The 27,067-nt window shown below is 41.8% G+C and overlaps 1 protein-coding gene across 1 annotated transcript in view; it reads right to left on the bottom strand.

Moving 5' to 3' along the window:
* SHB (Src homology 2 domain containing adaptor protein B) overlaps positions 1–27,067 on the bottom strand; it is a 93,566-nt gene that overhangs the window by 47,882 nt on the left and 18,617 nt on the right. The window contains exons 2-3 of the mRNA XM_009331525.1: positions 26,424–26,541; positions 2,674–2,889 (exon numbers count right to left, since the gene is read on the bottom strand). Coding sequence (XP_009329800.1) covers positions 2,674–2,889; positions 26,424–26,541 — 334 coding nt within the window. The remainder of the gene's footprint in view (positions 1–2,673; positions 2,890–26,423; positions 26,542–27,067) is intronic.

A 27,067-nucleotide genomic window follows, 5' to 3' on the forward strand; every position in this document is an offset into this window, starting at 1 on the left:
CTGTCCTGGTTTCAGCAGGGATAGAGTTAATTTCCTTCCTAGTAGCTGGTACAGTACTGTGTTTTGGGTTTAGGGTGAGAACAATGTTGATAACACATGGATGTTTTTAGTTGTTGCTAGGTAGTGTTTATACTAGTCAAGGACTTTCCAACTTCCCATGCTCTACCGACTGAGAAGGCTGGAGGGGCACAAGAAGCTGGGAGGGGGCACAGCCAGGACAGCTGACCCCAACTGGCCAACGGGATATTCTATACCATGTGACGTCATGCTCAGTATATAAAGCTGGAGGAAGAAGAAGGAAGGGGGGGACGTTTGGAGTGGTGGCATTTGTCTTCCCAAGTAACCGTTACATGTGAGGGAGCCCTGCTTTCCTGGAGATGGCTGAACACCCACCTGCTGATGGGAAGTAGTGAATTAATTCCTTTGTTTTGCTTTGCTTGTGTGCGCGACTTTTGCTCTACCTATTAAACTGTTTTTATCTCAACCCACGAGTTTTCTCACTTTTACCCTTCCGATTCTCTCCCCCATCCCACGGGGTGTGTGGGGGAGTGAGCGAGCGGCTGCGTGGTGCTCAGTTGCCAACTGGGTTTAAACCATGACAACTGTCCTTGCAGGGAAAAAAAATTTCCCCATATTGAGTCAGAACCTCTCCTGATTCAACTTATCTCTCATCTTCCCACCATACACCTGCTCATTTGTGAAGAACCTGGCTCCATCTTCTTGAAGATCTCCTCATAGGCATTGGAAAGTTGCTATTACATCCCCCCAAAGCTTTCTCTTCTCCAGGCTAAGCAAGCCCAGTTCTCTCAGTGTCTCCTCACAAGTTATGTGCTACAGTTTCCTGTCATTTTGGTGGCTCTCTGCTGACATCAACATTTATTAACATCCTTCTTGCATCAGAATACTGGACACAGCATTAAACATGTTTTCCAAGAAATGTGAAGTAAAGAAGAACAGTCACTTTGCTTGATCTTCTGGCTATGCTCCTGTTCACACAGGCCAGGATGCTGCTAGCCTTCATCACTGCCCGGGAGCACTGCTAGCCACATTTAGTCCACTTTCCCCCAGGACTCCTTAAGCCCCTTCCAGCAAAGCTGTAACACAGCAAGTCAGCCAGTCCTCTGTCCATATAATTGCAAGGGGTTAGTCTGCTCCAGATGCAGGTCTTTGAGTTTGTCCTGGTTGGATTTTGTAAGCTTATTGTCAGCCCATTTCTCCAGCCTGCCCAGGTCCCTCTGAATGGCAGCTCTACATACACATACACTCTCCCTGCATTTGATTTCATTCCAGACTTCAAGAGGTGCATTTCCTCTCCTCCTCCTCTGGGTTACTGATAAAGATGCTGAACAGGAAGGGTTCCAGAACAGATCCCCTGAGGAATTACACTTGTAACCACACTCCAGGAAGAGTATGAATCACTAAGCCCTACCCTTTGAGGTCAATGACCCGGACAGGTTTTCATGCAGCTAGTAGTCCACCCACCTAGGCTACAGCATTCCAGACCAGATAACAGAACTGGTGCCACAGCACAACATGCTGAAGGCTAAAGTCAACATAGATGACACCTACTGCTCTCCTTCCATTAACAGATCTAGTAGTTTCAACACAGAAAACAAACAGGTTTGTCAAGCAGGATTTACCCAGGGTAAATGCACACTGACTACTAATCATTGCTCTCAGGTTTCTTCCATGCTCCCTTCCAGAGCCACATCTGTTTTCTTCCCTCCTCATCCCCACAGTCATCACCACACATAGCTCTCCTTTCCAAGCTTTCTGCCAAGCTGACTCATAAAAAGGAAGGAGAACAACCCTGCTCCTAGACAATGCTTTTCATGAGAACATGTCATTGAGGGGAAAATCATAGAGCATGTATGACTCTAGCACCCCACAAGAGCATCCCGGAACATGGTCAGACCAACTGATACAGCTGGGCTTTGCTGGGCTCTGTATGAAGCTCAATGAAAGAAAAAGCCTTGGCCTCTAGAATCACATCCTCACTGCATGAAGCCCCCCTCAGCCATTTCCGCAAAGCAACAGACAGGAAGAAAAAGAGCAGTGTAACCAACACCAAGCACAGACATTCAGAGAGACAGAAAACAGTTTGTGTCAGATCTCCCTGACTAACAAGTTCTGATGTGGGAGAACTTCAGCAGTTCAAAAGGACTAATCCTAAAACAAGTTCTACATATCCATAGAAATGCTTGCAATTATAATGAAAATACTCCAAATACCAAGAAACTCATCACTGAGTAGAAGCATGGTACTGCATGCATGTTACACAGCTATTTTTTGTCCTGCCCGTTTAAGAAGTACCCCACAATTTAAGGGCCTTGCAAAGTAACTCCCTCATCATAGAGCCCCTCAACAATAAACACTATCTACATCACGTCCATTAAAACAGGGGTAGGGGCAAGGAGTGGGAGACACAGAAGTTTTACTAACATGAACCAAGTGCTGAGATGGTTGACAACAGGTCAGCTGAAGCACCAAACAAAAAGTGCAATGTTCCACATTTCTGCAACAGGTAAATATTTGAGACTATCCACATTAGCTTTTCAGTGATTTCTCCCCACACACACACTGAAAAAGCAGAAAAAACTTGAATGCTCCCAAAGGGAAGTAACTATGCTATGAGTCTGAGAGATTTTCCTGGTTGGGCTCTAGGAATCCTACCTGCCAGAGCTGGGATGGTGACTTTGTTCCACTCCCACGGCTGATCATACTCATCTGCAGGCCTGTCATCATCCTGTGGCAATTTGCTTTCTTGTAAACGGTGACTCACCACACTTTCAGAATCCGATTCCACACCACTGCCTTCTGGTTCATAGGGTGTGTCATAGAGCTGCATGTTTTTCTGATGGGACTTCATGCCTTCCTGCTTCTGAAACTCTGTTGGCAAGAAAGAAAATTGCATCAGCATCAGTACTAACCATGCCTTATCATCACAGTCAATAATTTGAGAGCATTCCACTTCCATCCATTCCTTAATAGCCACATAATTATACAGATGGCAAGCTTGTACAAGACTTCTAAATTCTATCTCTACATTTGGTAACTGGCTGGAAGCAAAAGTTTGCTCCAGCTAACAACCACAGCACAAACAGTCTCATGCCTCCACCGATATTCCCCAGCTTGCACAGAGCCAGATTGCAGGAAGCACACAATCCCTGTCAGCCTCTGTAAAGCATGCTTACAAGCAACTGTACATAAATCCCCAAGAACACTGAAATTTGTGTATGCAGTTAACTCTTCAAGAGGAGATAATTGAGAAGTGCAATTCAAAGATACAAAGATCACAAAATATAAATCCCACAGTATAATTATATATGCTGGTAAAAAAATTCTCTGCAGTTACCTCTACAGAATATCAGCAGAAAATGAGCTAGGACTAGAGTAAGAACACTAAACAAAACCATTGGTAACTAGAGTTTAGTTCACATTGTATTAAGGAACATGTATTTCTTTAAATTAACACTGACCTTATAAAAAAATAAACATGTTGAAGCTTCACAGAAAGGAATAGTGTACGGCCCTCCTGAATTTAGCAAACCAAAACCTGGGCTTTGTTAGGGGGAGCACAGCTAGCAAATCAAGGGGCAATATGTCACGCCTTCACCCTTGGCCCCAAGGAGGCTACACCCACCAACAGGTGGGTCCTACTGTGTCCAGTCTGCACACTCCCTACAAGGAGTATGCAAGAAGTGAGCTAGTTCATAAAACTATAAAGGAGCCAGTGCAGAGCTACCAAGACAGCAGGGTCCTGGGGCCTATGATAAGGAGAGATGGTTTTGGTTAGTCTGATGAGGGGAAGAACAAGGGGGATGTAACAGCAGCTCTCAGCTGTCTGAAGGGCAGTCAGAGCCAAACCTTTCTCAGGCAGTGTCAGAAGATGCAATAAGGAGAAACAGACACAAGATGTAGCTTTAGAGATCCAAGTAGGACATTGGGGGAACCTTCTTCCCCTGGTGTGTAGTGTAGCCCTAGGATAGGTCACCAGGTAGATCGTGGGAGATGCCTCCATTCTTTGGAGTTTGCAGAGCCTTGGCTAGACAAAGCCAGGGTTGCTCCACCTACTGATACAAAACTGGATGGAGTGGGTGATAGACCAGATGGCTGTGCTGCCATTCACAGGGCCCTGGAGACGCTGTAAAATTGCAGGCTAACTGGCTGGAAAGCCACTCAGCAGAGAAGGACTTTGGGGTCCTCTATGACAGCAAGTTGAACATGTGCCAGCAATGCACCCTCATGATAAAGAGGGCCAATACTAACCTGGGCTGCATTAGGAGGAGTGTTGAAACCACACCAAGGGAGGTGGTTCTTCCCCTCTACTCAGCACTGGTAAGGCCACATCTGGACTGCTGAGCCCAGTTCTCACCTCCTCAGCGCAAGAAAGACAGACATACTGGAGCAAGTTCAGCAAAGGGCCATGAAGTTGATACGGGGCTGGAGCATTCTTCATATGAGGAGAGGCTGAGAGAGCTGGGACTGGTCAGCCTGGAGAAGATAAGTTTCAGTGGGGACCTTATCAATGCATATAGATATCTGATGGAAGAAAGTGAAGATGGAGCCAGACTTTTATTGGCAGCGCCCAGTGACAGGACAAGAGGCAACAGGCACAAATCAAAATACATCAAATTCCATCTGAACACAAGAAAACACCTTTTTACTGTGATAATGGTTAAACACTAAAAAAGCTTGCCCACAGAGGCTGTACAGTCTCCATCTGTGGAGATATTCAAGACCTGACTGGACATAGTCATTGGCAACCTGTTCTAGCTGACCCTGCTTAAACAGGGTTTTTTATTAGATGATATCAAGACATCTCTTCCAACCTCAGCCTTTCTGTGATTATCCTGACCACTGCAAGGACAAAATATGAATTTCATTAATTGTAGCAAATTGCAAAGTTACTTAAAAAAAAAAAAAAAGACTCAGGGAGAAGGGAGAGAACTTTTTAACCTACAAATGAAGAAAAGATTTAGAGCAGTTCTCTCCATTACTGTAAAAAAAGCCATTCATCAATTCATCTATCAGCAAGAACATTATAACCAATGTGGTTACAATGGTCCAATTACTTGGAGCAAGTAATTGCTCCAAACCATTTCAAAAGTACTGTGAAATGTCTACAATATGATGGTGCCCTTATTGCTTGGAAAACAAAAATATTAAATTTATACATTACAAATACAGTAAACCTGAAGAAATATATACGAAAACCAATGATGTAAATACCAGCAGGATAGGTTATGATAATACCTAGTTATGAATGATAACCACATTATCACCTTTCAATACAAGCAAAACCTAGAAAAGGTTATTTGAAAAAAGTGCTTTAAACTTTTTCAGTTAAAACATAGTCTTTGTCTTTCAGCTATCTTCTGAAAAGAATTTTGCTCAAGGAAAAATGCTGCATTAAGAAAAACCTGTACTAGGAAGAACACAGAGCTGATACTCTCTTGAATGCTCCTGGATCAAAAAGTTAAACATTTTATTTCTTCTAAAGTCAGAAATGTGGTATGTATCTGTCTGACTTTCTGTACTGTGAAGCCAGCCACTGCTACAACCAGGAAGTGTGCATTTCTGAGGAACAGAAGCCATGATCCTACCAAATCAAAGACTTTAAAAAACAAAACAAAAACAAAACAAAAAAAACCCCAACCAAAACCAAAAAACCAAACCCACAAACCAAACCAAACCATTCATTTTAAGTGCCAAACACACAGCTACACTACTAGCTCCTGGTGTGTGAATATGTTTCAATACAGGAGCCCATGATCAACATTTTTCTTTTACTCACAGGACCAAAGCATCAGACTGCACAGAAAAGATTACCTGTAAATAGAAGGTGGTACGCTACTGATTCACGGTTCATGTTCAGGGACCACAATTAGAAAAATTACAAATATTTGATCCTAAAGCAGAAAAGTTTCTCTAGGAAAAACTAAAAACTAGGGAGAGCAAAGAAGTGGAAGAAGGAGAATATATATACATGCATATATAAAAATATATGTGTGTATACACATACACACTTATACACACATATTTACCTACAGCCTCTTTTATAAAGCTTCCTATAAATTTGCTTGAAAGTCCATCTTTTACTTAATATATTGGAAGAGTATTTGTAAAGAAAAATAATTTTACTAAAAGTTAAATAGAAACAGTTCCTTTCAATAACAGGCAGCAAAGCTGAATCTGCACCACAAGCAGTATTAGCATTATACACACTGATAGCTCAGTGCAGGCTTGATATTTAAGAATTGAGTAGTTGAAGACAACAGAATATTTGTGATGATGCATTTCTCATGGTTTTCATGCAATCTCTAACAATGACAGCTCTAAGTGCTAAAACAGTTAGTGGAATGACCAGGGAGTACAAAACTGTGTTAATTTAACTTTTTTTTATTTTTCACTTTTATTAATTTTATCCTTTGAACTCTTACTGCTGATAAAGTACATTTTTATAGAATTATGCTCATTAAGTTAATTAGCTACTAAAAGAAGAAACAAATGAAGTTTTGAAAGAACTTAAGTTTTCTAGCAGGCTGGAAGACCCCCACAAATAATTCTTATTCTCACAGATTAGCAGTTATAACAGAATCAGGCTCCCGGTGTCTGGACTCCTGTGTAAAACCAAGAACCTGACCAGCAAGGTACAGAAACTGAGACATCTGGGAACACAAGATTATGAGATACAAGACTTAACTTGACATTCTTCTTCTCATTTGGTGAACAATTCTAACAAACACTTACATACTGAACAGACAAAGTTCCACAGGACAAGCAGGTAACCTCATGGTAACCTTTCCAGCAGCCACATTAAACCTCTTAAGAGTCTTAAATAATTCAACAGCATTACTCATAGATGCTGAGGTGAGTTTGGAGAGAATTAGGGCATATATCATCAAAAAACCAGAACAGCTATGAAGCCAACAAAAGGAAACTGAAGACAGTACTACTTGCTTACAGAACCCAATAGGTGCACTTCTACAGCTTTCCTTCCAAAAGGATGCAACAGACAACAAAACAACCAGATTCTTCTACAATGTACAGATGCCAATAGACATTTCCTTCATCTCAAACTAAAGCATGCAGTAACAAGAGGTCAAACAATGTAGCTGCACTCTTAAAAAAAAGTTTTGACTCACCAGTATGTCAGATTCCAAAGTGTACTGACCCACACATATCAGGTGCAACTGTGATAAAACAGACCTATCTCCACTTCAGCTACAGATTTCAGGACTGGTGCAGGATTTAAAATGACAGTCCTACCAGCTCCTCAGCTTCTTTCTCTACCACCAAAGCCTTAACCCAGTGAGCCAAATCTAATTAAGAAGGCAACATGCTGGAAACAGTATTGCCATGCAAGGCCAGCTTTTGAAAAGCTAGCACTGAAACTGACTTTTAGCAAAGTACAAGGGCTATCAACACCCTTTGTACCTGAGAAGCCTAAGAGCGGAACTCAGGACAGATGACAGAATTCTACTCCTGGGATTTTACACAGGACTCTTAGTTGCACTCATCTCCATTCAACATTACACAGCTCAATGTAGAGTTGGTCATACTGGTCATACTGGTGGATAAAGCTTCACCCTATTTTCTAAAGCGTGGGACAAAATACTTGGCAATGCTCCCAACCCTGACAAATAGCTGTTGATGGAAGCCCTTGAATGAAAGTACAATGATTTTTCAAGGTCATTTGTGCATGCTCTTAACGTTGTTCAGATACATAGCTATTTGAAGGAAGCCCAGCAGATTGTTCATTCATTTATTTAACACACGTTAACATGTAAACACTGTGCTGGAATAGGATAGTACAGAGCACAGCTGTCAGTTTTAAGAATTTCTGCCCCCCATCTCTGAATTCAGACTACAGGTCTCCTCGAGATGGTAGTTTCACTTATGCCCTCTTCCCAGAAGTCAACATTTAAACAGCTTCAATCCTAGAGATCTAGATTTAGCTTCCCGATAACCATATAAAAAATGCAACCTGCTATCAATAACACAACATACAAAACTATAACCAACCTGGAGTGAATACCACTGTGATGCTGTTCTCACTTAGTACATTTGCACCACTTAAATCTACTAGATAATTCCAGCTGCAAGGATCTTAGCATTGAAGCACTTTATCTGGAAATCACAGATCTTTGTGGTATCACGTTTTCAAGGCACACAGAGAAACTAAACATTTATCATCAGAAAGATCTGGATGTTTAATTAAAGCAAACAAGCAAACAACAATCCCTTGCTAAAGTCCACTATTTGCATCTTGTTTTCCTACATAAACAAAATGCTGCACAGGAAGAGGGAGTGTTTCGCCAGTCAGGGAACAGGCTAACCTGTCTTCAACTAGGACAGTCAGAGCAGAGTTATGAGCAGCACAGCTTTTGAAAGGTGGATTCAAACATTTTATATCGAAAAGCCCCAGAAGGGCAGTCCGCAAAGTGTTTGGAGGACTTGCTGTAGCACACTGGCTTTCTATAGATAAGCCCAGGATAACTAGAAGAGGACCATACTAAAAAAAAAGAAATAATAAAAGATACCTGAGAACATAACTCAAGAACAAGGCCTGTTTGTGGACAACTGACACTTGTATTCCTTGTATTCTCACCTGCCACTGAAAAGAAACTTGGGAAGGCTCAGGCTCACAATGAGAGGTACTGGTGAATACCTGATGCATCTCCCCAGACGTTATCCTGACAGCCTGGCTGTCTCTAGCAGGTGAAGACCACATCAGAGCCAGGTCTGAACACAGAAAGCCAAGTCTCATCCGGAGTTGTTCTTGCTCTCTATCAGGACTCAGGTCTTGCTGCATTGGCCCAAACCTCTGCTCTCCACATGCTCTGTTCTTGAGGCTTCCAATGGAGAGCCACTGAACCAGCATCTAACCACATTAAAGGGCTGCAAACTGTTTGCACCAGGTGTATGGGTAGGCTACACATCAACCAATAACTTGCCAGTTTGCCAGACACATAAGACAAATGCTAATGCAAAGATAACCCTGACACAAGAACATTTGCTCCCATTGAATCCATTTCTTTTCCCTCTCCATAAACAGGTCAGAAATACTTAGCCAACTGCTTGCTTATTCCAAGCCTCACCATTAATGTTTCTTTTCACACCCATCTTAGCAAGATAATCTGGAAACATTTCAGAATTTATGCTGCAGAATTCTCATTGTAGTAGTGCAAAGTCTATTCACCACAGAAGCTATGTTTTACCTCTGCTCAAATTTCACCTCCGGCCACCAGAAGTCAAACTGCTTTCTGCTCTGCTTCCAGGTCCAGCTGGATGCCTCCAACTGCTGGGACACAAAAGAACACCAATAACATTCCAACAGCAGGGAGGGCTGTTCTGCTTTGAGACTGCAGCAACTGCCTCCCAATGCTCATTATTCCAGATTTTGCTGCAGGAAAAGCTGGGTATGAGAAGATCTTCCCTCATTTTTCCTTCTGAACAGAAGCCAAGTGACTCAGAAGTGAGCTGCTTTCCAGGAATGAACAACAAATATTTGTTCCGCTGCCTTGGTGTGAGAGCTTCGCATAACCTCTTGATGTGAAAAGCAATGTCTTGAAACAACCTGCATCATGATGGAAATCTTACTGAAGTCCAAGTATGACTCATTACCCCAGGAAGAAGCACTCAAAGCAAATTTACATTCCAACAATCCTGATAAAGACTATTAGGCCAGTCAGAGCAATGGCAGGAGGGGAGAAGTCCCTTTATGATAAGTGTGAATAAACCAGCAACAAAAAACATTAATATCTTCCACAGAAAGTATATACTGAAATAAAACAAAGAGGCAAGCATACCCTGCCCAAGAAGACAGGAAATACACATTTTTTTGGGGGGTGGAGAGGGGCAGGGAAGAGGAGGAGTGGGTGTTGGTGGAGTCGAGTGAGAGTGATTAAAAAAACAAAACACATGGGAAGAACACCTAAATCCTGGTGGATTGGAAGAACAGCAGTACTGCTTCCAAAGGACATGAAAACTGTCCTTGGAGACATATTTCTTTTATGGCAGAGGCAAAGAAATAAAAAATTAAATTTCTTCAGTTTTCTGTAGGCAGAAGTTTATTCTACAAAGCTTTCCCCCTCAACACCTAATTTTCTGTTAAATAAGCAGTGATTAAACATTATAATGGCCATCTTAAAATTCATAATTTCTGCAGACCTTACCTCTTCAGAGGTGCTTTAATGCTGCTTAGCTACTTAGTCCTTACACATTTCTCAGAAACACATAGAAGAGGCGTAGGGATGCCCTTTTTATTTAGGGGAGAGGGAATAAGAATCCAAAAAACCTCCACAGGATTCTGAACATTTACTGCTGCTTGGCCAATGGCCAACTCTAGATGTTGCTACAGCCAGTTGCATCATAATACTACATCCGTGATTTGCTTGTAGGTTTTCTTGACCTTTCTGATCAGGAGCACTGACCTTTGGGATTCAAGGATCATTGTTCCATGGGCTAAGTGGAGCAATTCAAGTGGCAACGATGCAAACCAGAGACTTTGGCTCAATCAAAATCAGTCATTCTCATTCCATACTCTGAAGCTTCTGAAGCTGTGTAAAAGATGATTCATTCCTTGTGGTAAGTGGGAATGGAAGTCCGTTTGGAAACAGAGTGCAGTGCAGGTATTTTCATGTACACCTATTAGCACAATGGTTCTCACCAGCCCATAACACAAACTACAGTGTTCCAAAATATTTGTTCTAATATTAGCATAAGCAGAATCAATTCTCCTTGAAAGACATTCTAATACCAATGTGGTGGCTATTTTAAACAAGCTGACACTCTCCAGTGTCAGGACAGAGAAGCTTGCAGCAAATATGATTACTATTTCCTGCAGTTAGATCAGTCTTGCTACTCATGGCTGCTACTGATGCTCACAATGCCCTTGCCAGCTCTCTTCAGGCACACAATCTCACCCCTTTACAGGAATCACCCTGAGAGGGGAAAGGAATGGAAGAATAACCCATTCATAATGTAAATGCCATTCAACCCTTACACAGAAGGGAGATATTTTCTTGAATCTTGTCTGCCTGTGAGAGTCTCTGCTTACTGAAAGCTTACTCAAAAGCATCGAATGACATAAGCACTGATCAAAAAGATTTTTAGTGAGTATAAATATTTATTTTTATACCTTCAAGATGATATTGCAAGGGATATCTAGATGTGAGCAAAAGTGAGTTTATTAACACCAAGAGAAAATATGCAACTATTTCCCTGATAGCTCAGGGTTTAAGTTCAATGAGAATTACCCAGAGAGGAGTTATCTTCTCTGCATGTAACTAATTTTGAACATGGCCTTACTTGGGATAGGGGAGAGGGCAGAGAAGAAGGGGAAGTGGATAGAGGCCTCCCTCTGGACTTAATTGCCCTGTGATACATAGTGGGGAAGAAGTTGCCTACAGGAACTACATATATGGCAGACTGAGACAGTAGACTCATGTAGCCAGAAGAGCTGCCATACCTGATTTAACAAAACCAGATGAGATGTCCTCTCAGCCAGATGAGATGTGCTCTTACCTTCTGTTAGCCACCTGCCAGCATTCCCTATAGAGACTACAAGGCAGGGAGAAGGACTGCTGCTTAAAAATTCCTGGAATAGATTTCTTCCATAGGCATGGTGGCTACATGGTGAAAAGCAACACAGAAACGTGAATTGCGCATTGTTTCTAAAGAAACATTTAGCCTGTGAATGACTGTGTCACTATGATTAAAAAACAAAACAAAACTGAGAGCTCAAAACATAGCCTGAAGCTTCCCTGATGACTAATGACCATTATTTTATGTTTGTTAGTAATTTTTCAGAAAAACACCATGAAAACAAAGAGAAGTCAAAGCTTTGGAAGTGATATCTGACGCATCTACAAGAGATCTTTCCCTCTGACCAGAATTCCAGCAAGACCAGGCACCATCAGTACTCTCTTTCCTCCTCTGGCAGGACTTAAAAGCCACACAGCATCTGCATACTAAACCATCTGTTTTTTTCCTGTTCACTGCAAGGAATAGCCACAGTGATTATTTGCCACAGCGATTGTTTGCAATTTTGCAAATGGCAAGTTGCAAGAAATAGTGATCAGCCACAGTCATTATTTGCAATTTTGCCCACTTCGACTTGTTTTCCCAAGGAAAGTGTTATCCTAGTTGCAATCTTTCTGTTCTGTCACTCAAGTTGAGCTATTGGCACAATCTAGGAACTCTGATCAGTACCTATACACCTAATGAAGATGAATCACCATCTGTTGGATGTAAAAGCCTTCAGATATGACTCCAAATGTTAGGATGGGAGATTCAATAAACTCAAAGTCCAGCATGGTCCTGTACATGCATACAGCAAGGATCATTAATGTAGACATGAAAGATGGTCTACATTTGCTGTTTAGCTCTGGAGACAAAATGGTTTCATTTAGAATTCTACCTCCACATGAGTAGACCAAGAAAGCTGCTCAGTTGTCATCACAACCAGCCATAGATTTTTGCTTTTCACAATCCAAGGCCTTGCATGCAGTAAAAGACAACTGACTTGCTAACACAGAAAAAGTGACAGGGATATGAACATTGATATTACTGGGAAAATATTTCAACTCATCCCCTTTGGCCTATGATCCCTTTACTCATTGAGTCAGCTCAGCAAGTGATTGATGGACAGAGCAACTAGTACCTAGCATTTGCAAGACTTCAATTACTCTACACTGAGCTGTCCAGCTGCTAACATTCAGTACCTTGCTCTTGTTTGCAGATTTGTCCGTAGTTATTATACTACTCACGCAAACCCTGACTAGATGGCAATGCTTAGTTGAAAGCCCACTTAGAGAGTAATCTGTTAGTAATGCAGTGTTGTTTTTTTCCCCTTGGACAACACTTTTATATAACAATACAGAATGTGAAGCAGTGTTTGAATGTATACAGCTATCGATAAAATGCTCTAAAGTATACAGTCCATCATGTCATCACTCAAAAGCATTTGTGCTTACACAGATATCTAACCACAGCAAATAAATCTGGTTAGCATTCAGCAGAACATCATTAAGAACTGACCCTACTGTCAAGGAAAGCAAACCACAGTCATGCGGACACCATAAATTAGTCCTCTTCTTCCCTTCTTGCAACAGAAGCATCACAAATCATGAAGAGTAACATCTGGTATTTTCCACTTCGGTTGTCAGAAAATGTCATGTTATAAAAATTCATTCCAGTCATGATCTTGATGCATACAACTGAGTCAACATTTTCTAGTAATTTTTCCAGTTACATTCTTATTTTTCAATATGCGTCTCTAAACCACTAACCAATGTGCATGCAAACATTTTCAATGCACAAAACCACACCCAAAAAGACAATTGTGGAAAGCTGGATTTTTTGCTGGGTGTTTTGTTCTTTGTTTGCCTTCAAAAAAAGATACAAAAAGATCCTTAAAAAAAATGATTAGGAGAGGCTCTCTGTTGATATGCTTTATATCCTACCATGATGCCAAGTTTTCTCAGTAATGGTACATCTCACAACCAAAGGAAAGGGCAATAATAAGTGCTACTCAGCTTAACATACAAAAGCAATGGTATATCTGAAAGACACTACAGTTTTTTCCTTTGTTTCCCTCTTCCCTTTCTATTTCAATTGAGACAACAGCACAGACACCTTCTAGCCCACCTCAGGCTGCATTACAGCCGTAACAGCTGCTGCAGGACTTGCTTAGGAAAAGCTCAAGAGGGCTCAGCTATGCCATCACACTTTTCTGCCTTGCAGCCCATCCTAGCCAAGTGCAACTGTTTGACAGACCATACAAGAGCTGCAATAGCACAAGAACCGCAAAACCCACTGCTTCTTCACATAGCTTTTCAAATTACCTACTCCACAGAAAATTAATGCAGAACTCAAAGCAAGCCCAGAGTTCCTCCTGGCAAGCCTCATTTCCCCCCAGTTTGCTTGGTTTGTTCCTAATTGTTACTCTGACCTACAACAGCATCAGTTTTGCATGCCTACATCCTGCTTCAAAAAAACAAGCTGTATGTGAACTCTCCCACCCCAAGCCACCAACACATGAAACTGAACAAGGCAGAACCAAGAGCAAGCTCAGATGAAGATTGAATATTTCCATCTTCTTTTTGCACACATTGATATTGCTAAAGAAATTCAGCCACAGTAGCACAACATGGTCTAGCAGCAAGCAGAAACACGCTGCAGGCATCCTAGATCTTTGCTTGGGTAGGCATGACAGAAAGAAATGCACATATCAGCACACCAACACACACCAAAACAAGATGAGGCTTACCTGACCCCATCCAGAAAGGGCAGGCTGCTCCCACAGAAAATAGCCTCTAATAATTTTAGCAACCAGAATGGTAATGAACAGCTGAGTTTGCACAGGTATTTGAGCTCCTCCAAAAGAGCACTTTCAAGCAGAGTTCTTCATAGCCAGAAACCAGAGAAGGAGAGAAGCTGTATGCTATTGCCAGCCTACATGAAATGCACAGTGCACAAAGGAAGTTGTGTTTCTGACCACTTCCCACTGAATTTTTAAGCTCATTTTATGACACTGCTGTGAAGCCACATTAAAATGTTGGTAAGCTGATATGGCAAGATGTTCAGTCTCTGTGGCAAGCAGACACAGAACTGGCTGAATCTTCAACCCCCATTTATTTTTAAGGATAAGAAAAATCTCCTCTAGTTTGGGTTACAAAACCAAAAAAGATGCAGAAGAAACTGTAGTTACCACATTACAGCTGATATCAGAAACAGACTCCATTTACTGAAGGTTTCACTCATGTTTTGCCACTAGAGACTTTCAGAATTTGGATGCAAAGCCAGCAGTCAAAAATTCTATCAATTTACCAGCAAGCTAAGCACAACAAAGATGACAAAATATCACTGTTGAAAGGGTATCTTGTTCCTTCCAAGAAGTATTATGTTTACTTCATCACATGCTTAACTAATACTTCCTGTACCATCTTGTTTGAGCTTACTTAACTTTCCTGTACAGTATAGAGAAAAAAAAGTCTAGAAAAAATAGAGATTGGAGTAAAAGAGAATGTAATATGAAGGGATAACTGAGAAAGTACTTCTGAGAAAAAAAATCCTCACTAGTTAAAAAAAAAAGGCCCCCCCCAGCAGGACCTTTGACACAGGTGGCTGGGGAAAGGGTATAAATTCCTTCTCACTTCATAGCACATGTAATGTCCACTAGTTTTCTTTTAAAAAAGAATAAATCCGGGTTAGGGTAGAAATATTTATTCCCAGGGTTGTAATCCTGATACTAGCTTGGTTATTTAAATGCTGCTCTTAAACAATTTCACATGGGCTTCAAACACTTCCTTTGGCTAAAAGCCTCTTTGCAAAAGAACAAGAGGAAAGAGAAGAGGAAAACAAAGCATAACTTTGAAGAAGAGGCATATGAGTGTGACAAGGGACTTTTGTCTTGTTTTTGTCCCAAGTGCTGCCAGTCTCATTTTTTTTTTTAGCATCACTGTTCCAGCTCCAATTAACAAATCCCTGTAAAGCTCATCAGCAACAGTGCACGTGTCTCCCAGGTTGCTGACTCTTCATGTAACAAATTCTCTCCACTCTCCTTTTGAGCAATGTTGCAGAAGAACAACAGAACTGGGACGAGTTTGGGAAGATTGAGGGCTGAACTGATGAGTCAGCAAGATGTACCACTGATGTCCCCCATCCAATAAAGTAACACTCCTCCCAGTCAGAGCCAACAGTGAGAGCTTACAGCACTCCCTTCCTTTTCCCTGCAGACTACAGGGGTATCAGTCACCTGTACTTCCATCACACTTCCAGCTGGAAAGCACACAGAATTCCTGTCAACAGAGTCCAGGCATGCGCATACAGGCCCAGTCCAGCCTGCAAGCCCATCTATCAAGCTTCTGCTCCTTCATCCCAAGAAGGGATAGTGAACAGCTGTCAGAAATCATACTCACTGCTGCAACAGCATGCTTTCAGCATGCATATCCCTCATCCAGTGTTACCTCCAGAAAACTGGGATGTTTATGGATGAGCCCCTGCTCAAGCTATATTTCAGCAGGTTGCTTCTTTATGCCTCACAAGAACCTGTCTGGGCTTTCCAGTGATTAAGTTTAAAAAGACCAGTACTGGGAGCATATTGACATGGTGGCAAAGCTGGAAATGGACTGAGACCAAACAAACATGGATTCCCACAAGCTAGCCTGGGATATCCTGATTCTCACAGCCTTTTCTCACTTTCACAGAACAGCTACAGATTAGTCACAGGATCATAGGATAAGTTAGGCTAAACAAGATCTCAGGAAGCCATCTTGTTCAATCTCCTACTCAAAGCAGGGTCAGCTATGTGGTCAGATGAGATTACTCACGTTCTGGTTCCTCAGTCAAGTCTTGAAAAACTCCAAAGATGGAGACTACACAATCTCACTGGGCAACCTTCTCCACCATTTGACTGTCCTCATAATGAGAATTTTTTTTCATTACATTCAGTTGGAACCTCTCATTTCAATTTATGTTCACTGCCTCTCACCCTTTCCAGGCATGGAAAGGACAGATGGAACACTGATGAAATCAGAAGGAATTGCAGTCTACAGAACTCTGCTTTCAAGGGAAAATGAAAAACAATTTCATTTTTAATTTACTTGATCCAGTTTAAGGGTTTAACACAACTCACACGAGTCTTTAGAGGACAGGGAGAATATCCCTTAGCTGCCACATGCCCTCATGCACAGGCATGTTCTACATAAAAGAATCCTTTGCAGCAAGCTTACATTCATCTTTTCTGTCTCACTGGATGGCTGGAGCAGTGAGACATCTTCAAATTTAACATACCTTGTACTAGGGGGTAGGGGTGGGGGGAGGAGGATGGAAGCAGAGGGGTGGGAGGGAGACTAAAATGATCTTGAAGAGAGTGGCAGCAAGTTGCTTAATCCAGCAAGATATGAAATGAGAAAACAAGGAGCTCTTTCACCTTTGTAGCCAAAAGATTGCCAAGTTTTCCAGTGAATTCCAACTTCACTTGAATTCTCACTCTAGGGTCACAGTTCTCTCTTCTGTATTTCTCAAGAGACAGCTGCTAGAGTTCTAAAATGACAGATCGTCTTGGACCACACAGACCTCAGTGCTCCTCAAACTGCTGCCAGTAGCATCCCTGTCTTGAAGGGACAGGCAATTCACATCCAATTTTAAAAGGACTACTGTTCTTAAGAAAAGCAGCCCCAAAACTTGAAACTTGTCTGGGGGTGAGGGGGATGGGGTAGAGGGAGAGGGAAGACCTGTGATAACTGGCAGGCTAAAACAGACACAGAATTGAAGCAGCATGTTAAGAAACTTAAATATAACCCTCTATGCCAAAGGCAATGTTGTGTTCAAACCACATACAGGCACCAAGGAATAAGCACCATCATACAGTACAGAAGTTGCTTGTATAAGGAAAGCAGATAGGTTTTGTTTAAGAAACCCCCTTGATCAGAGTGGCTTGAACCTACTGCTTCTTTTCCAACATGATGCAGAGATTCTTCCAAACTGTTGGCAAGGGTTTAATAGCATTTGGGCTCAATGGTTTCTCTTTCCCAACCATCCACGCATCCATTCCTTCACTTTGCTTTTTGTGGAAGAACATAGACCAGATTCATCAGTCACTGAGCAAGTAAATTGCATGAATGAAGTTAAGTTCCCTCCATATGCACTCTCACCTAGTCTATTATGATGCTGACCCACCTTTCCAAAGATTTGAACATCTTCTTCCTATTATTTTGGGTGTAAGTTGTGTCTTAATGAGAAGTGGCAAGAAACTCCAAAAAACCTCGATTTATATTCGTGCTTATGATTCAGGTTTCACCATTTAGTCCATTTCCAGACTACATCAATAAAAGCAAGATGAGGGTGTTGAAACGGGGGTGGCGTGGGTGAGTGGAAAGACATTTAAACCATAGAATCATAGAATAGTTTGGGTTGGAAAGGACTTTTAAAGGTCATCTAGTCCAACCCCCCTGCCATGGGCAGGGACATCTTCAACTAGATCAGGTTGCTCAGAGCCCCGTCCAACCTGACCTGGAATGTTTCCGGGGATGGGGCATCCACCACCTCTCTGGGCAACCTGTGCCAGTGTTTCACCACCCTCAGCGTAAAAAATTTCTTCCTTATATCTAGTCTATATCTACCCTCTTTTAGTTTAAAGCCATTCCCCCTTGTCCTGTCACAACAGGCCCTGCTAAGAAGTTTGCCGCCATCTTTTTTATAAGCCTCCTTTAAGTACTGATAGGCTGCAATAAGGTCTCCCTGAAGCTGCCTCTTGTCTAGGCTCTTGGCTTAAACCCATTCTGGACAATATGTTTGTACACTGAAACTAAGCAAAAAAATTCTTTGCATGCAACTGATGCATTGAGTGGCAAGTCACAGGGTGTCTCTCTTGCTAATTCCTGTTCCAGACCAAGGTCGGGGGATGGTTAATCTTTCAGGAAAAGGCCAATTTTACAGTTACCTAGCTGTACAGAGTAGAGATGAAAAGTTAGTTTTTAATTTTCAGGCATTTGTAAGCTGGTATGCACTCTCCAGAGCAGGAAGCACCACCATAATATTAAATATTAGAGAAAATGCCTTAAATAATTTTAAGGGAGGAGACAGATTTAAACATAGAGGAATATTGTTCATTTTATGCACAGCTGGTTTCCACCCTCAGTTAGGCATCTAGTTATAGCAAACACACCACACCACAGTCTCTTCCAACATGAGAAATAAGACTCCATACATTCTAGCCTCATCTCCTCACACTCACTGATGGGGTGTGAAGTGCTCCATGAAGACAGGAAGAGAAGTACTGATCATCGAGGCAACTGGCCATGGATCTAAAGTGATACAGTTTCACAGCACGTGAGATCTATTGCTTTGCTCAGAGAGAAGGTAAGGACTTGTGTTGAAACAGATCCAGCATTATTTCAAACATGCCTCCCTCAATTCATGCACATCAGACCTAATGCAAGGGAAGAAGTCCTCTTCTGTAATTGTCCCTAGACAACTCCTTTCCTTTAAATCATTGCTGAATGAAATCTCTGTCCAAATTTCTAATGAAGTAAGAAACAACTTGAAATAGATGCAGAAGCCCAGGAGGTTTCTAACTAACATTACTTCTGGTGTATTTTAAAGAAGGAGCACAGCTGTTCACAACATATGTCCTCGCTTCTGCTGGGCTGCAGGGAATTCTGCACTACAATCAGGCTAGCAGCAGGTGAGGTCCAAGCTCTATAAACACACACAGTAACACTAGCACTATGCCCCAAATCATGGGTATGCTCAGGACACATCAGACATCCCCTTCTTTGTCAGCTCGAGGAAGAGCTCCCCAAGATTTCCAGTGCAGCCCTTTAGAAAATTCCCAACAGGTAACTAAAGCCATCTTGTTACCAGTCACAAGCTTACTCCTGTGTGCTATTGAACTTCTTCAAATCTCACCCAGTGGCTCTCCACATTGCAAACAGTAAGTTGAGAGCACATACACATCAAGTTTCAAGAGTGAAGAGTTACCTTGCACTTTTTCCCACTTTCTTTTTAAGAAAAAAGCGTAAAACTTTTTCTGATAGAATGACCAGGATGTAGTCTTATTCACACCAGCTGGCAACAAGACAATGAACATAAGAGTTCTAGCGAGGAATCCACAGTATCATGAGAAAGATTGACGATGGATAAATTCTCGTTCTGAGCTGATTTCTAGTCATGGCTAGCTGAGTGTTAGATCCTCAAATAGAATGTAGAATTGGAACACACACAAATGTAGGAATAAGAGAAGAAGTTTAAAGTCTTTTGAAAACTATGCCAGCTGTTGAGCTTAGTGGGCAAACACACTGCCTCTTCTGTGTTGGCTACAGCTGTTTGCCATGTTCAAATACAAGTAGATAGCAAATCTTAAACAGAGCCACTACAATGCTTAAAGATCACAGGTTGGTTTGCTAGGCTCAGTGACCTTCAATAGACCAGAAATGTTCTTTCTAAGCATTCCATGCTGTATGTGCTAATCTATGCAGCCTAATATGTATCACAGTAATTATCATTGCTCTTTTTACATTATTTGCAGTGGTAAACTAGGCGCCGACAAGCAAGATGTCAGAGGTAAAGGATGTTACAAGAACTGACTCACCACCAATGTGCTGTAGTGACTATTCAGATGAAGTTACATGTCTGAACAAAAAAACAGCCTCACCAGTAACTAGGGAAACTGACACGCAAGACCTTTTGAAGTAGGTACAGGTTCATGGGAATGCTGCTTTTCCCGACACTCCCAACATTTCTGTGATAGCTTGCAGCAAGACAGAGTTAATGCTCCCAGCATGTCCATGGGAAGCTCCCAGTCAAGGCAGGTGCACTGCTTTTGCTAGGATGCCTGTCATGCGTCGGAGATTCCATTGTGATTCAGGCACAGACTCTTACTGCAGTCCCTAGAAAGAAGCAGTGAAGTACATGAAGGCATTTGCTCTTCTAGCACTGCCTGCACCTATAGAGGAGGCTCAGCTTTCTGCATCCACGGGGAGGGAGGCAAAGCACAAAATCCCTAGGTGTGAGCTAATTAAATTTGCTCACTGCTGTTCTACTGCATAGCCAGGATGATGTATGTAGAGACAAGATGATAAATACACAGAAAAAGAAGTAAGCAAGGAAGAAGCTAATGTTGTGAGCCTGTGAACAAAGCTGTGAATTTTCCTTTGGAATTCTCTCTAACAATCCCCTTTTTTAACCTCAGAAAAGCTCCTGTTGACAAAACCCTCACATGTATTAAGGCCGCTCTGGATGGAGGCTCTGCCCTTCCTCATCAAGCACTTCCCTTAGTTTATGTTCACCTTTGCTGATAGTGCAGATGTATCATCACCCAGTTCGATGAATGCATTGAAGAACACAGGCAAGACAACAGGTATCTCTGTGCCATGATCCAAATGCTCTACAGCATCCCTAGAAATAATTTCCAGCTCTTCAGGCCCAGCACACAGATCCTTCTCCTGTACCAGTCACCCACCCCCAGAGCATGTACACGAGCTTATCCATTCAGCCTGCCCTACACAGACGAGGCTTGTATGGGGAAGGACATGTTCTTTTTAGATTTAACTACATCCGGGAGACTTGAATTCAGCTTTCCATTTATGGCCAGAAGCCCTTTTGCAAAAAACTCAGATCTTCCATTCTTCAAGGGGTACTGGCAGCACGCTGCTGTGTTAATTCGGGACTCAGTGCACATCGAGCACTTCCCCTGATCTCGTGGGTCAGCATATCCCGCCTACCACATCTAACATGCCCAGGTCCCAGGACAACTGTGTGACTAGCCTCTTGTGAGAAATGCATCAATAACAAAACTGCTTCCTCAAACACCTGCATTTGACTGTCCGGAAGGAGATTTTTTATGCCCTGAGTAGCCTCTAAAGTTACCCCAAACAGAAGAGAGGCACAGTGTATATTTTATCAATAGCGTTATGACAGCCTTCTGAAGTCTGTTCACAACACAGCATTTGCTCCATGAGGAATACCACATGGCATGTTACATCTCAAGGAAAGTAACTATTTTCAGAAATGCTACCCATTGAGACTACAGAATTCTGAAATACAAGAAGAGGGGTTTCTCCCTGTCTACCATATCCCTGAGGCAGATGCATGATACAGAGGCCAGAACGCCATGCAGGGGCTGGTGTCGCTGGTGCAGTGCTAGGTGATGCCTAAAAAAGCAAAGGAAAAACATGGTGTACATTCAAACTTCCAGGTAGGGCACAGACCTGAGGCACTTCTAGGTTGCTAACAAATCAAGCCACTGATGTACCATATGCTTACCTCAACTTTCAAACCATTGTCCTAACTCAAGGGCCTAGCCTGCCTAACTCTCCTTCATTACCTATTCTAGAGCACAGAAAACAGAGCTCCTGATCTGGAAAAGACAATAGTGTTTTTGCCACCACACATCCCTCAAGGTAAGCATGCCCCTCAGATAATGCTTTTTACTTCCCCTCTCACAGACACCCCCCCATCGCCCCATTTTTGTCAATGTGGTTCCAAATTAATTTGAGACTTGAACTGACCTTCATTTTACTGTTGTTAAAGTAAACTGATTTTTATATTATAACATGTATCATGTTAGGCACCTTGGACACAAAAAATCGTGAGTTGGAGGTAAGGGGCTCCCTTCAAAGCCAAGCAGCAAGTTAGGAAGGGCAACAGATGCAATCTATTATCTCATTCTTGTAGCCGGTATTCTTCATCATACCTTGAAAGGATACATTTCTTTGTGCAACAACTTGGCTGACAGTGTATCTCCATCTGAGTGACGATCCAGAATTGGATCCTCCTCCAAAGGTGTGTTTTAGATGCACACAGATGGCTGTGGTAGAGACTGCCTTGATTTGGCATTTGATTGCAAATGTTTCATGCAGTCTGAGGACTTGACTAAATTGCTTCTGAGAGGCAGAGATACCTGGAAAAGTGGTGTCAACATGCACAGTTGTCACGAGAAAGTGGAAAGGCACTATCCCTTCCAGCTCATAGGGTAGGACCTTATGACTTTAAGGGGATTTTAAAGGGGAAAAAGATAGCCACATTTTTTCCCAGCATAGCCATATCCCTGAATTGAGGGCACCTTTCCACCTCTCAGGTAAGGGATTACCACAGAAAACAGACCCCTCTCACTGGATTTGACATCCAGTGCAGGTTGATGGGAGTAAATACTCAGGTGGAACCTAACTTCTCTTCCCCTAGCATTCCCTGAGAAGAATGAATGACGGAACAGCCTGGATGTTACAGGCACCACCACTTTGGCCTCACAGTGTCTCAACCATTCACTTCTGTTCAAATGCAGCATCTCCAGCCACTGCTCCTCTGGGGAACTCTCTCTCAAGCATGAAGTACCTCCTACACCTGATCCAAGCAATGACGCTTGGTTACAGGCTCGGTAAGGCAGCACAGGCCTTCTTCTGTGATGGGCCACATGTTATTGCAGCAGCTATTGCAGCAGCTACAAACTGATGCTAGGGGCAAAATAAGAATTGAAAGCTTGCATAAGAAACACCATACTTACAACACACTTGGATAGACAGTCTAGCCCTTGCAAGGGAACAATGGGGATTTATACTGCTGTTCCAAGAGAGAACAGAGTCCTTTCAGCTGTCAGACAGCTCAGATGTAAATCAGCACATGTGGTTGCAGCTTTATGAGGAACCCCAGTCACAGTAATGTTATCTCGCGTTGTTTCTTCTTTCCTCTTTTCTTTGCCTCCAATCCTTCCTCATCTATTTCTTCCTAGGAGATGGTTATCCAGACAGTATCAGCAATGCCAGTATCTTTCTTAGCAGGTTATTTTTTTCTCTCTGGTCCACCTACTCCTCAGGATCCTTAGAAATCAGCATCTTCTTAGCTATCTCTACTTGTATTCATTCACAGCAGCCAGGCCAGGATCTTATTTCACGCATAGTCCAGGATACAATATGTCAGATATTAAGATCACAGAGAACTTCTTTCATACACCTGAATTTGCTCTGGGATGTCCAATCCCCAAACAGGTTGGGGATAAGGCAAAGATGCAACACTGTTCCTGTGGCTTTGGGTGCACACCCAACCAAGCTGAGACTCACACCACACAGCACACCAGGAACTGGATTCCCAGGGATTTTCTCTGAACCTCTGGCATGGACTTCTTGAAGACAGGACAGACACTTATGAATATCAGCACAGGCCAGCAGATGTGTTTGGCTGCCAGGAGATGACAGCTTCTTACAAACATGCATTCATTCTCAACATGCTCTACCTTAGCCTCAGGTCAAGCCTTTCCTTGAAAAGCCTTTCCAAACCTTGGCATAAAGGTTGCTTTCTTTCAATCAACATAACCACAAATCTGGGAAGAGAGTATTTTTACTGTCTGATAGTATTACACTATCAGCAGAAGAAACTTCAAGCCTGATTAAACCCAATTCTAACCACAGACAGCATGGAATCAGATAGACTATTCAATAGTTTATTGAAATCATCAACTTCAAGGCTTTTTTTTTTTTTTTAATTAAACATCAGCTGGCAACGAACTGCATCACAACTATGAGCCCACAGAGCTTTCGGGGAGGAAGAATAAGGTTTGAATGAACATATTAGTTATTTCAGACATGATACATTTCTACTCAGGTGTAAGCTTAGCTTGTCAAATTGAAATAACAGGGTCTTATCTCATATGGACATTTGCTTTTGCCTAATCCTCTACTAACTCAAGGAGCATGCAGCATGCAGAAAAACTTTAGGTTCCTTTTTCAAACTAGCCCTTACACCTGGTTTCCAGAGTTGATCAAGAGTACATCTGTAAACAAGGAATAACTGACAAAAAGCTTGTTTTGTTTTCTGTCTCTCCTAATGTGCATTCTGCTGGGGTATGCATATTCACTCTCTCTGGGATTCATCCATATTAAATACAGTCAGAAGGACTTCACCAGATTAGTTAAACTAAATGGATAGCCATATAACATTCTTTTGTTCATCAGACAGCATAGCTGACAAACAAACATTACAAACAAACCAGTAAGCATTTTGAGGCCAACCAAACTGCAGTCCAAAGGTCTTCTTTAGAAGTAGTAGACACATAATAGAACTCACCTGTGAAATATAAACTGAATCTTTAAAAACTCTCCAAAAAGATGCCTTTGGATTTTTGTCAAGTAAAATGCAAAGGCAACATCAGTGCAATAAAAAACCCAAACATAAAACCACATGCTTGAATATAGTGGAATATAACCTGAACTCACTGAGTTTTATGGGAAGACTTTCTCTATTTCTACCAGCATTAGGACAAGATGACTGAAAACCAAATACTGGAATCTCAAAACACTAAACATCTTCAGGGAGATGTCAAGCATCTACTACTGGCTCAATCAAATGCATTTTCAGAACACTTGCTATATCATTATAGTCAATTAAACCCCAGTTTTGAAAGTGCCTTTACCATCTTTGAGAGCTCCTCATGTTGGCTTTATAATAACATACAGAGCAGATATAACAGCTTATTAGCTGCACCAAACACCAATTTGGCAAAAGGGTGTCTTGCAATTGCAAGGGTACACAAATTTACTGTCCTTTACTTTAGCTAAGCCATCCAGTATTGTCCGCTAAGCAATCCAGTATTGTCCACTAAACCATCCCATTTATTATGGCTCTAATCTGGAAAAGGAGACAGAATAAGCTCCTGTCCTAAACACAGGAAGAAAGAAATCAAAGCACTTTAAAATTCATTGTTAAAATTACAAATGCTCATCACTGCTGTATAAAGAGCAAGAACTTATTGGGACTAATCTAGTTTTCTGAGAAATTACTCAACTAGAATGAATAGATTTACACCAATGAGACATAAAAGCTCCCAGCCCCTCTATGAGATACTGAAAACTTCCAAACAATATAATCTACATGTAATTTCCTGTATCACTCTTCAGAAATGCCATTTAAGAAAAGAAAAATAGGAACACTTGCATGAAAAAAGGATCTTTGCATCCAACAGCCTCATCTTCCCCCACTGATTAATATTTTCTGAGGGCTCAAAACAGGAGCTGCCAATAGAAAAGGAAAGCATACAATCAACTTAACTGGGCACAAGAGTGACTTTTACCTCATAATGAGAAAAAGAGGACCTGCAGTACAAATCTGAGAAATGCACAATTGATCTGCACAAAGATGTATGTTGACTGAGCCAAACCATCATAACTCAAAAACATATGGCCCCATACCCGAGAAAAGTTCACAGACTGCACAGCCAACAAGTAGGCAATGGATGCAGACAATATGAGGAAAATACATGGACAGTACAGATGCGTAGTGCCAGGACAAGGGGTTCAAACAGTCCAAACTCCTAAAACAATACCACCATTAACCACCTCCCTACATGACAGAAAAGGAAGGATGCTACCAAGAATAGCAGTTAAAGGCTTACAGGCATCCTAAAGTGTCTCATTTTGACCACTGGTACAAAAAACCATCAGAGAAGCGAGGAAGGAAGGAAGGAAGCTACACAAAGATGTAGCTTTGCAGCCCTCCTCCAACAGAGGGAAGACCAAGAAGTCTGAATCTCATTGAGGGAAAAAAGGCCATAAGCAAATTGATCAACTCTTTTTAAGTGAACTAACACAATGTCATGTTTTGGCCATCCCTACTACGTACACACATGACAGCCTTGACATTGCCAAGCTCAGCAATACACACTCCAACTCCCACTGCTCACATTTTCATCTTCCCACATGACAGTACAAACCATCTATATTCAATAGTCCAGAGCAGTATTTTTAGATATCAAGGCATGTGCAGGCACATGAAAAGACTCCACGGTGTTTACTTTTGACTACATAAGAATCTTCATAAACATGGTTTTGCATGCCAAAGGACATTTCTGTTTCACAGCAGCTGTAATATCCATGTGAACTGCCATGCAATTAAAGCTCACATGTGCAATTGTCTTTTCTTACCAGTCATTATTCTCTGGGCTTCATATGGTTCCATATAGCCAGTGTTCTCCCCTTTTCCCATTCTGTTCAACTCACTTTTGGCATCAAACGGATCTGAGTAGTCATCAGCTATCAATACCTGAAAGACAAGAAAGTAACTGTTACTAGAATCTCCAGTCAGATGTGCAAACTAGAAGGCAGTAACACCCTACCAGCAAAAAACCCAGTTTCACACAGCTGCATCCTATGCCATCTTCAGAGTACAGTCTGAGTTCAGAGGACAAATACACAATTGCCACAAATCAGTTTACTAAATGGTGCTGAAATAGAAGTGTGCTCCTGTTCATACCAGAAACCTCTCAAAGGCAGACTCTGTGTCAAAAGATTTCTGACTAGTGCAAGATATGGAATAATCGGGATGGACAAATTAGAAAGATCCAATCAGTCAGCACATTCAGTCCAGTGCAATCCTTATCAGAGAAGTTTGCTAATATTCAGCAAAAAAAGCACACTTTCCCTTGCACTTACTTCACCCCCTCTGCTTTTTAGGTTTATCAGCTACAACTGAAAATATTGTTAAAGTATTTTCAAAGAAATACTCAAAGGCTATTCTTTTCACTGCATTAATAAGAAGCTTTGTAATTTTAGTTCTCAGTTGGAAAGGA

The sequence above is a fragment of the Pygoscelis adeliae genome, unplaced genomic scaffold, assembly GCF_000699105.1.
Source record: "Pygoscelis adeliae isolate BGI_AS28 unplaced genomic scaffold, ASM69910v1 Scaffold289, whole genome shotgun sequence".
NCBI classification, from domain to species: domain Eukaryota; kingdom Metazoa; phylum Chordata; class Aves; order Sphenisciformes; family Spheniscidae; genus Pygoscelis; species Pygoscelis adeliae.